Source organism: Triplophysa dalaica, chromosome 15 (genome assembly GCF_015846415.1).
Source record: "Triplophysa dalaica isolate WHDGS20190420 chromosome 15, ASM1584641v1, whole genome shotgun sequence".
Taxonomy (NCBI): Eukaryota; Metazoa; Chordata; class Actinopteri; order Cypriniformes; family Nemacheilidae; genus Triplophysa; species Triplophysa dalaica.
The window spans coordinates 2401909-2414641 of NC_079556.1; the positions used below are offsets into that span (position 1 = coordinate 2401909).

Genomic DNA, 12733 nt, shown 5'->3' on the forward strand with positions numbered 1-12733 from the left:
CTGGACTCAGCAGTTTTTTATTTGAGTCATTCCTCGCAAAAGCAGCGTGACGTTCCACAACCTACCACATCCCTCTGTGTCCCCACAAGTGGGTCTTGACCCATAGTCTGAAATGCCCCAGTTTAAAAAACATTTTATATTTTATTCTATATTTATTTTCACACAAACTAAACATTTATCTGTTTTATTTGAAGCCACAGAATACATGTATCAATCAAATACCATTTAAAATCATTTTTGAATACTTACTATAGCTCTTGCCTCTTAGTGACCAAATTTGAATTGTGACATTTGTAGTAAGAATAAGATTTTTTATTTATCTATGATGAACAATAGCCTTAATATATGTAAAAACAATCTAACATTGTTGCCATGTCTACGCAGAATCCTTTAATCCCGTAATGGGTTAATTCATATGACTAGCACGTATCTGTCAAATTTCATGAAGGAGTGTTTGTTTAATCCCAGATATATAATTAGTTTCGTGTCAGTCTTTTAATTGTTGTGCAAAATAATCTTCTTTTAGAAATGTAAATGCGAAACATAATGCAAAGTCAGGGAAAGTCCTCGCATGAGTGTTTTAGTGAATGTTCCTACAGGAATCTTTGAGGTTACTTTAAGCCAATGTCAAACTATTAAATGCTACAATATAAAAAGCACTGTTCCTGATATAAATATAAATCATATATAAGAAACAAATATTAAAAATACAAAATATAGGCCAACTGAAAAAAAAGTTACAATAAAGAAGAAACCAAAGGACATTTTTTATAAAATGCATTTAAATTTTTTTTGTTTACACACATATTTATTAATTTTTTACACATTTTGCATACTTAGGCTTAGTGTACCGAACCAAACCCTTAATGTTCTCGAGTAAGACAGAGCCAATTCTGAGGCACTTCATACGTAGCTCGATTCCCTCCGATCTCATCGTACGGAATGTGCCAGGAGCGGCCAGTCGTCTGTACGATGGTGTCGTAAGTGTCATTCCTCTGAAAAACATCATCAAATGACCTCACTTCAGTTCTTTAAAACCTTCATCAACAGTTGGAAATCCCCCAATCCTAAACCTACCTGAAACTGGACCCGTTTTCCTGGGATGTAATGACTGATTACCAACTGATGACCACGTTGCCACTTGAAGAAGAGGCGTCTGGTGACGCTGTCTGGAAAGCAGGCCTTGTGATCTCTCATCAGATCGCGACTGAGAAACTGACAGTGGTCGCCCGAGTGCAAAGTAGCATACAGCAGAAACGGGTCGTCCTCAGATCTGTGGCAGTTATCCAGGATAAGAAACAGCACACTATTAAAATGCTCAGGGAATGAAGTCATTATCTCGAGCAGAGAGGGGAAGCAATCGGTTTGTGCGTCAGGAACACATTTAAGACGTGAGCTGCAGCATGCAAACTGATACGAAATCTCATTGGTGACAGGTTTTAAATCCCCTATATAGACAGCAAGTACAGTGTGCTTGCTGTTCACATTCCTGATGTGAAACTTAGTATTATAGTAAACTAATGACATAATACAACAAAGACTAAGATGTATAGTACTGAGCATCTTGGTGGGTCTTGGCCCACTGAGCTTGTTGCAATGCATTCTGGGATTGTCGTCTCTGTTAAAGATGTACGCTGCTTTAGAATCTGGCCAAAAGAAAGCATCTTAGAAGGGTGTCTAATCATGCGACCTATGCCTTTTAGACCACTTTGTGAGACCAGCTGACTAGGTTTGGGAAGTATGTGCATGAGTGGAAAAAAGTATGACACTAACATGTTCTCTGTGAAGAAGCAGTGAGCTTTCTGCTTGATCTTGTTCATGTTTTGTCTGTCCCAGTTCCAGGAAGGTCGTAGCATGTGCTTCCTACCAAGGACCAAGATGTTCAGACCCTGCTGTTTCAGTTCCGAGATAACTTCTAGCAACTGCGGAGACAACACACACACACCCTCTGTGACCTTTCACGGTTTCCACCCCAACATTAGACATAAATGGGGTCATTCATGATTTTTTAAAAATGAATGAAAGATAACTGTTCATTATCCGTGTTCTCTAGGAAGTGAGCCGCATCTGTCAGAACCTTTTTGGAGGAATTTCCCTTGGCATTACTGATGAATTAGAGGCCATGAGCGAGTCAGCTGTAGGGAAATTATTTTTGCTCACATTGTTATAACCTACTTCTGTGGCGCCCACTTACGCAGAGACCATGAGAGGGGGAGTTTCCTGATTAGACAGGAAGTTGTTTTTCCGATACCACCCGATTTACAAAGCCAGTAAAGAACATAAGCATGTTAGTTAAAGGTTACAACCAACTGTGTGCTAAAATTAACTTCTGCAAGTAGTTCAGAATTAAGAACATACGCATTCATTGCATTGGCTTTATATGAGAAGATTATTTCTAATGCAGTTTTTGAAGGTTATTTTATTATACAAAGGTGTTTTCTAATATCTAGAACCGCATCACTTTGAGGTCTCATTCATTAGTTAACATTAGATAACATGAACAAACAAGCAGAAACATATGTATTACAGCATTTATTATTCTTTGTTTGTTTTGTGTTCATGGTGCATTAACTTATGTTAACATCTACAACTTTTGAATTAAAAACGTGCTAATGAATGTTCAAATTAACATTAATTAAGACGAATAAATGCTGCTAAAGTATTGTTCAGTGTTAGTTCATGTCAACTAATGTAGTTTAATAAGGGAAATGTGCAGGCAGCCGGTTGTTATCGCAAAACTGGAAATGAAACGTGAAATATTTTATTAGATCATTTTAACTGAATTGCATGCCTTCCGCGAGGAAAAGCTGTTTACTTTTTATTTTGAAGGTCAGAAAGGAACAGGCAATATGTTATAAAAAGACATTTATATTTAATTTGTCAAAAAACCTGTCAAAACGATTTGCTGCATCCGGGTTACAGTGTTTTATTCGTTTTGAGAGGTTGTTATCTGGGAATAAAGAACCTGCAAATGTCGCCACTGGCCAATCAGAATCAAGCATCCCAACGAGCTGTGTAATGTAACAGATAAAACCTTATTGTAAAGTCTTACCATTATATCACACATAAAAATAAATGAATACTTATAATACATCCTATACACAACAAACAAAGTACGATGTAAGGCCCATCTGGGTCTGCTAGTTAGGTTTAGGTTCATTTTGTCCACTTTTCGTAATTAAAATTGTATTATCTAATGATACATCCGCACAACACTCTAAATATATAGCCAACCTGTCAATTACCGCAATGTCAATCTTTTACAGTTTGAATATGCAAAGATCGATTTCCAGTCTATCGTGTATCCCTTCTTTTTTATTTCAGACACAAGGAAGTGCTGCCTGCAGAACTGCAGGTGTATTCATTTTCTGCTTATTCATGATAAGGAAGTGGACAGTGAGCCACACATGTGCTCTTACTGTGGAAAGCCCCGAAAACAATGCTGTGCCTTTTCACAATCACACCTCATGCCCTGTAAGTAATAACCTTTGTTTAAGCACTTCTAGATAAAGAGAAGATTTCCCTTGTTAAACTAGCTCATTTACATTCCATATCACGTTCCTCTGCGTCCTGCATGCATTTCGGTTACAGGGCATCTAGATAGGTTTCAATTTTTATGCTCGTGTTTGCAGAGAAAGGCGCTTAATTGTGTTTCATCGAGGGCACCAGTTAGCCAGGAAGTAGAGTAAATGTTATCGCTAAATATAAACTTGACCACAAAAGGCACATGCTGAACTTAAAATACTAGGTTTAGTCACAACAAAATGAGTGTAAATCCCCTGCTGCTGTACAAGCGGTACGGTGGTAATAATGTATGATATGAATGGGCAGAAGGCAAAGGGATTTCATTGGAGTTTAAGAAAGTTTACTTATTACAACAGAATGCACGGTAACATTTAATAGATGTTTAATGTAACTTATTTACATTATTGTGTACATTCGAAGACTTTTTTGGGAAAACTAAAATACGTTTTATCCAGTTGGATAGCAGAAACTTTGAAGCTCAATGTCTCAGAACTGTTCAGAATGCAAAGAGAACCTAATAAGTCCAAGGTGGCGACGAGGTGTCCTCTATTTTCGCTGAAATGCCATTGATATTGAGTCAATGGGTGATTATGGGGCGTGTTGGGCGGGTGTGGATAACATTTATAAAACAGTTAAACTGTTTGCAAAAATCCCCTATGTCTATTACAACAGATTATGGGTAATGCAAATGCTTCTGCTGGTCTGTAGACTGACATCACTATATGCACTGAAAAATATACATTTGACAAATCATAAGTGTCATATGGCTAATTTCAAGTCAAAAGTACTTTTCCATATCACGATAAATGATTATTTCAACCACAGATGACATTTTTTACCATTTAGTCATCCTAATGTCATTCCAAACCTTTTCCTGCAGAACCCACAAGAAGGTATTTTGAGGAATGTACGTACACAAACAACACTGACCCCCACATTGACTTTTATTGTGTGGACACAAAAGCACAGTAACATTTCTCAAAATATCTTCTTTAGTGTTTTACTTAAGAGAAGCTGAGGAAGGAACAGATTCTTCAGGTCGGTTCAAGGTGCCACGTATTAAAGTGTGTAGGAGGGCTGATGTCTGACACATATGCGTAATATTGTGTAATATTACAAGGATATTAATCTCTCCCCATTTTGGTATGAGTAACTGTGGGTTTATGGGTTAGGGGGTCTTAAGTAGATGGTTGGAAACTATCAGAGATAGGGGCTTGTGCTTCAACCTTTCATATGCATCAAACATAAACAATGAGAAGTACGCTCAACATCGCCCCCTTGTGCAACCCATGGCACAGCATCACATTTTGTTTGACCTCTAAAGATCAACTGACAGAGGTGGTTTCCTGGACATGGATTCGATCAAACCAGGACTAGGCCTTAGTTAAATTAGGACCTTCAGGTAGTTTTGACAAAAACGTCTTAAAAAACATTTCTGGTGTGCATTTGGAGGCAAAACAATGGCACTGAATTTAAAGATATGTTAGTGCAAATTGTTTTCAGTTTAGACAGTTAAAACATTTAATTTAGTATAGGACTAGTCTTAATACCGGAAACCACCATATAGAGTCTTAAAGTTAGGTTGAACACTCCAGCATAAAAGTAAACAAACTTGTTTAAGATACAGACAGATTTTTGTTGCCCAGCTTTCGGTTAGAAAACACGTTAAAATGTCACGAACAGGCAATTTGGTTTGTAAATATTATGTCACACATGTTATTACATTCAATTTGTCAAAAAAACCTGTGTTATTAGTTTTGAGAGCTTGTTATCTGCGAATAACGAACCTGCAAAGGTCGCGACTGGCCAATCAGAATCAACCATTCCAACGAGCCGTGTAATAACACGATTTAAATCAGGGTAGGTAGACTGTCTAGCCAGATAACTGGTTTAAAAGGTCACCTAAAAACCACTGGCCCACCAGGCCTTTTTTTGGAACATCCAAACGGTTGTCACCCGTCACTCACCGTTTCAGAGTGGGCAGCTTTGGGTGTAGTGTTAGCCACATTAAGACCGTCGATTACAAGGTCAAATGGAGGTCTTCGTTTCACAAAGCTCTTAAAGCTTTCCAGCTCCTGTACAGAACACAAACATCTGGTTATTCATGGAATTGTGGATGCAAACAATAAAGAAATCATATGGAAGCTATATATGAATAGCAGCACATGACTGAGATCTGATTGTGAGTCATTCTGTTCAGTGTCAGACAACAATGCAGTTTAGTGATTTTACTTATCGCTGCTTGAACTAAGGAAACAAATGATAAGCCTTTTTAAATTCTGAATAATGGCAATATAATGTTGTGATTCATCAATAAAACAACCTTTGACTTGATGCTAGTAAATGCAATGACAATACAATAAGAACATAACATCATTTACACAAAAACAGACATTTTGCTGTGTAAGCCAGGTTAAAGAAATAGTCATTTAAATAAACTGCAAATAGAGTATCTTTAAAGTAGTGGCCAAAAGTGATGGGCATAATTGTCCAATATTTGCATTTAATGCCCTCAGTTTCAGAATATGAATATACAAAATGGAGAACTCACTAGGCTTGTTGAAGACAAATATCTGATGTTTATCTGATAACTCCAATATATCAATAAAAATGGGTTTTATTCCAAAAAAAAGCTCACAAGACTACATTAGCTACAATTTATTAATACATTGTTGATCCTCTATTGCAGGGGTTTTCAAACTGGGGTCCGGGGACCCCCATGGGGCCTCTCGAAGGTGGCAACGGGTTCCCAGAAAATTTCAGAAACGTATACACTACAAATATATTTGAACTGAAAATGACTTTTCATTGTTATATTCGTTCAACAAGTGTAGGGAGCGATTTAGTTTGGAAAAATGTTGTCTATAATAATTCAAGTTTTAATATTTCTTTACACAAAAATGTTTCCTTAAATTATTCTCAAAGTTTTGAGCACAACTATGCAACACACATACAAAATGTTTAATACATCTTTAAAAGGGACAGTTCAGCCCAAAAATGAAAATCCTGTCATGAAACCGGTATGAATTTCTTTGTTTGGTTAAACGCAAAGAAAGATATTTGGAAGAATGATAGCAACTGACATTTTGGGGACATCATTGACTACCATTTGAAAAAAGTGTGCCCCAGAATTTTTTGCCTTCCTCAATTCCTCTCAAAATATCAAATTTTGTATCAAACAGAACAAAAAAAAAACATTTTTTCCTACTACGGTAGGATTTTCTCAACAGGTATTGGTCTAGCTTTTGTTGAAACTAGTTACTTTGTATTAGCACCTATTGTATTATTGCTTCTGTATGATATATCGCTTATGCCTCCCTGAAGTCTCTTTGGATAAAAGGGTCTGCTAAATGACTAAATGTAAATGTCAGTTGCCAAAAAACTCCCCAAATTTCATTCTTTGTTCAACCGAACAAATGTATAAAGTGAAACAACTTGAGGGTGAATAAATGATTTCAGAAATTTCATTTTTAAGTGAACTATCCTATTTAAATAGTACATTTAACCACTTTTGTCCACTTCTGTATACGGTAAAATCTTGATACCAGGCATAAAAGGGGTTTGCAAAAAGCAGGTTCTGTCATTTCTTGAAATCAACAGCAGTAAACTACATTCTACATGAAGCTTTGAGTATAACTTGTTCAAAGATCGAAAGTAGAAGTTGTCTTTTGTAATAGCTTGTTGCAGGGGTCTTCTCTGCACTTCCTCACTTTGATGTTGTCAAGCACATTGCACAAGAGGAAAACAACCAAGTGCACAGTAGGCAGTTTAAAAACAACACTGCTCTTAAAAACTGCATTCTGCTCTTAATATGGAACGACTTAAAAGACCAACGGCACTTAGACTAACTATAAATAAACACTTGTGTTTGCTTAACACATTGAGGGTCTCTTGCAATTCAGGTGGCAAAAGAACATCCTTCTCACTCTCTATTCTTTTTCTTGGCAGCGCGTGTAAACATCTCAGGGGAATTTTCAGCTGGATCCGAGCGACTCCTTCACCTGTCTGTCCTCAGGGTGTTATTAAAGAAAGTAGCTTTTACTGCACTAAACATAAGCAGATTACTGAGGTGCGATCGAAAAAGACAGGCAGGCCTACATTGGAGCTCACTGCTTTCTTTCTCAAAGCAAAAGCACGTAAACAAACCTCCATCAAATAGGTGTTTTCCTGGACACAATGCTTAAAACTGAAGTTTTCGGTTCTGCTTCAAGCGCGAGAAGACCTGACACTCTATGCAAAGACCTATCATCACACAACACTAAAAACGATTGCAAAAACATCTGATAAGAAACGTTTGATTGCAACTACTTTGCATGTGTGAAATGCATTTAAAGGCACAGCGCACCTAAAAACGAACATTTTGTTATCATAAAGAACTGGGTGAACAGCTCTTGTGGCTGCAAACCCGTATGACTTTCTTCCATGAAATAGGAGGAAACAGGAGATGTTATATAAGACGTTATTGAGTAAGAAGTCCCCGTTTCGCTTCAACGTTCTGTCAAACTTCTCACTTCCGTCACATAAAAGTACGAATCCATGCAGAACATCATAACTGTGAGCAAATGACGGACTAGTTTGCTCAAAGTCTTAAAATTTAAACTACGTCCGGAGGATGAGTGGGGGAGGGATGAAAGCAAAGCATGGTCGGAGGGGGGAAGGGGCCTGAATATTTGGGGAATTCCTTCTCGGTTTTGGTAGGGGGGGTTAGTGGTAGGTGGTAGACTGTACGAGTTCGAGCACTTGGATAAGGTTTGCGCTCACATCATGGAATTCAAAACAATATCCCATATTATGGCATAACAATGCACAACTCAAATCTCAACCGCGACGGTCGTTTACAAAGTGTGTGTTTTTCCTTGGAGAACTTGGAGAACTTTGTGTACTAGAATGGGTGTGCCAGGGAATATGCACGTTGAAAACAAGTTCCATCTAGATCTGTCTGTGATCTTTGTGTACTTGTTCTTTCTCGGTCATTCACAATGGCTTTTGGAGGAAACAATCGAAACAGCCTCGTGCAGCCGTGGAGTGATTTTCGGCATGTGAACTGCAAAATAAACTAAAACAGGCACTTCCTAAACTCTCAAAAGCACTTGCGCAGTTAAAAGCGTGCATGAAATTCCAATAAGGTCAAAGGCAGCCAAAGTAATGATTAGTAGGAGCAGGAATTCGTAGAAACCACATTGTGCCCCACGGCAGACGTTCATGAAAGCGCATCTGGTTAGGACTGTACTTTTCCTGGTTAGGATGAATTCGGATGGCACGCTCGTGAAACGGGAAAAACAGGCTCGCCTCAAACTCCACCTGAATCTCCCGTATGTTAAACCTGGAAGAAGGGACTTTTGAAATGATAATCTTCACGTTTTACTTGAATTACTGAGCCAAAGCGTTAAAATAGATGCATAAACACGCTGACCGCATTTAAAACCCCCCGACCGATCCCCTGAAGTGTCAATGAGCAATTGATAAAAAAACACACATGTGTATATATTTATATAGAGGCGTGGAAAAAAGAAGAGACCATTTCAAAATGATTTCCTGTTTTTCTGAATTTACTATTTATAGGTATCCTTTCACTTTGTTCATTCTGTTAACTACTAACAATATTTATTACAAACGACAAATATACACATTAATGTGCAGAAAATAAAAACTGGAGAAACAGGTCGAAATAACAAAAAAAGGCGCTCTGTATTATTTCAGATCTCAAATGCTGCAAAGAAAACAAGTTTATATTCATTTTTAAGCAACAGTCATTTTTCAGAGTTCAAAATTTTTTTTTTTAAGTAATAACCTTATTTTCATCACAGTTTTCATGTGACTTGTCATGCTTTCATGTGGTGTTGGATAACTTTGTCACTCCTGATGTTTGATTTTGTTGTAATTCAACAGACGCTGGATTGAAATATCCATAATAATCTCGAATGCTGCTTAAATGATCATTTGGAATGGTCTCTTCTTTTTCACATGTACTGACGTTATACGTAAACATATTATTAAAGCTTTGCTGTCACACTGCCATTTCATCTCACCCACCCAAAACCAGCACAATTGTGTGTTTTATCTTTGAAATGCAAATCGTCTGCATACAAAGCCAAGGGCTGTTAAACACTTCTGCAGAGCATTGAGCGCGGGTGTAACTGGCCTGCGCTGGTTTCACTTCATAAAGCGCTGCGGCGTCGATGGCAGGGGCTGGAGTCCATGCAGAGGTGCAGACAGAAGCAACGGGGACTTTCCAGGGTCACTCATGTGAGAGGCTTCTGAAGAGTGAAATGTAAAAGCCCATTGTGCTGCTTTACGACAGCACATATGTGCCCGGGCAATAACTGCGTCTCAAAGTCGATCATGTGCAAGATGGCCATGCGGAGCACTTTGTTTTTCCAAGAGTTATAAAAATGTCCCTTTACGAAACAGTGCTTGGAAGTCATATGCACATGTGACAAGTGAGAATGGGCTTTGCAAACAGACGTGACTATTCTCTCTGGCACATGGAATTTCAGAGATGTTTGCCTCGTGACCCTGTGTCTATGGTTGGACAGCATTCACAAGCTTTCTAAACTGGGGGACCCGCAGACACATGTGTTGGAAAGCCCCTACATCATATCTAAATGTGGAGGATCACATGCTTTTGACATCCATAGATCCCACAGCCAGAAAAAGCAGCCCTCCAGACAACAACATCCTCTAATTTAGGGGCAGTCTCCATTCGACGGAGAACTTAAAACTGCAAGGAACATCTAATCCTGGATGGATACCCAATCTGCTCATCACGTAGCTGCAGCATGCTGCTGGTTTGGTCTTACATGACAAAATTAATCTTTTTTTGTCGGCCTTAGATACTTTAAGTCTCCATTGGGAAATGTATCTAAAAGAGTTGAGAAATCAGGCCAGTTGGGTTCAACTTTCTTACAAAAGTTATTATAAAAACATTCCTTGTATTAGATTGTTTTATTTATTTATGCCAATAAATGAATGTTTTTATTATTTTTTATCAATGTTTATTATTAATTTAGATTATTACAAATAAGAAACCAAGTATGACACTTTGTATATGGTAAGGAGCATGTGTAGATGAATTCAAGGTGTTTGACAATATCGCCATCTAGTGGAGTCAAGAAGAAACTGCATTTGTCAATTGCTGTGTTAAAGAGATGTAAGAGACAGACCTCTGGAGTGGTTTTGTTGAAGATGTCCTTTCCCTCTATCACATCCTTCATCACTCTATCTTTCAGCTGGGCATACTCTTCCTTGGTCAGCTGAATGGATTCCAGCGGTGCTTTGCAACCTTTGCACTCTCCACTAAAACACAAGATATTGCCAGCTAGGTAATTTGCAAAAATAATTTTTAAATACTTAAAGTTTTCTCTCATGTCAGTTCAAATCTTTATGATTTTTTTGCTTCTGCAGAACATATAAGATATTTTGAAGAATGATGGCAAGCTCGACATCGGCCTCCATTAATTTCCACTGTATGGACACAAACCACCGAGACTTTTCTTAAAGTGTTCTACAGGAGAAAGAGTCATATACAGGTTTCAAACAAGGTGAGGATGAATATAAGGTGACCGATTTGTTTTGTCTAGGTTCTGTCACACCCTGACCCACCCAGGGCCTGATATCAACCCTTCACCTGTGCACTACCTGCAACAACACCTTATGTATTGTGAAAAGAAAAAAATGAATACCTAGGGGCCACAGATGAAAATTTCCCACTCCAATTTTGATCTGGTAAACTGCAGACAGAAAAAAAACGGTTAAAATTAACGATCCGAAAGACTAAAAACTCATAATAAAAATTTAAATCCAAACAATTACCTCTCAAACCATGCTTTAATAGTTTTAACCAGCGGCTCCTCTGGGTAAATCTGATTATCTCTCATATATGACAGAATAGAAAGGAGCTTGTCTTCATGTTCATGCACATCGATGCCACTCTGAAACAGACACTGCCAGGTGTCCTTATGCGGAGGGAGACCTTTATCCAGAAGCTCGTCGTACAGCATCCAGCTTGTGTCTGTATCACCGTGACGAGCTGCTCCAGCGATGATATCACCGTAGTTTCCTGGAGACGGCAGGAGGGCCTTTTTCATCCCCTCCAACACGACGAGAGCCTCCCTCCAGCGATCCGTTTGGCTGAAACCTTTTACAAAAAGGGAAGATGCTCCGGTGTCCAGCGTCTTAAAGCAAGACCTCATGATGTCATAAGTGTCAAAAACCTCAGAGTGATGCCCTCCCATGACACACAGCGTGAGGTACCTCAACAGGAGCTCGTAGGGCAAGGTGCCGTTTTCCAGAGCCTCGTAGGACAAGAGAGATTTGGCAATGTCAACATCTGCTCTGGATACTAGAAGTCCCTCCATCATTTGTATAGCGAAGCGATCGGGTTTCGTGGAAGCCTCTTTTAGTTTTGCCCATTCCAATGTGCTCAGTGGATAAGGAGGGACGGCGACCTTTGAAGACCCTCTTCGTCTCTCAGAGGTATTATTTGACGGTCCTTCTGCATCCGGCCCAGCTCGCCTTTTTAGATATTCGGCTGTTCTTCTGGCTGTGCCAGCTGTGAATACTGAATTGGGGAATGCAGGTTTTGCTCTCAAAGTTAAACCTTGTTCTTTAGGAGTTCTGTTGTTCGATTGTGCATGGTTATCTCCCTTTGTGCTGTGAAACTTTGGCTCAGTGATAACTCTGACAGTGTGCAAAATTTTACATTTTGGAGAACCAGCCCAAGCAGGTCTGATGAATACATGACTGCCAACCCACGTGCAAAAATGTTTTGCACAAGTCTTTGAGTTTAACATCACAAGAGACCCCATTGACCTGTCTGAATCTTATTAACTCTCAACAAAAATAACTGTATATACAATAATAAATGACTTGTCTCAAAAGGTCATTGCTCTGTTATTTCAATTACTTCAAAGTGGTAAATACAAACACAACCAACAAGCTGAATAAGTATATAAAGTGATAGTTTGTCTGTCTAGCATTGACACGTATAAAGTTGAATTTTCAGTAACTCATCCTCTAAATGTCATTCTTTTCTGATTGAGACTGATAAACGCACGAGAAAAAAATAAAATACAATTGTATTTTGACATAATACAATTATCGGCCATCTGAACAAAAACATATAACTTACATGATCTGGTAAAATTAAACAGTCAAAACCTAAACAGAAAGCATTTACATGTCAGTGTGAGCAGCGTTTCACGAGTCC

General features: G+C 38.5%; 1 protein-coding gene and 1 long non-coding RNA gene across 2 annotated transcripts; one reads left to right on the forward strand and one right to left on the reverse strand.

Moving 5' to 3' along the window:
- Positions 1-168: 168 nt before the first annotated feature.
- Positions 169-12729, reverse strand: prorp (protein only RNase P catalytic subunit). Its single transcript, XM_056767772.1, has 7 exons — positions 11338-12729; positions 11208-11255; positions 10689-10821; positions 5493-5600; positions 1774-1922; positions 1078-1273; positions 169-995 (listed from the first exon to the last, which is right to left on the reverse strand). Exons 1-7 carry the CDS (start codon positions 12330-12332, stop codon positions 864-866), a joined length of 1761 nt encoding a protein of 586 aa, XP_056623750.1. The 5' UTR covers positions 12333-12729; the 3' UTR covers positions 169-863.
- LOC130436810 (uncharacterized) lies at positions 1917-11060 on the forward strand. Its single transcript, XR_008909111.1, has 3 exons — positions 1917-3474; positions 10755-10847; positions 10930-11060. It is a non-coding gene; the product is annotated as an uncharacterized LOC130436810 (long non-coding RNA).
- Positions 12730-12733: the final 4 nt, after the last annotated feature.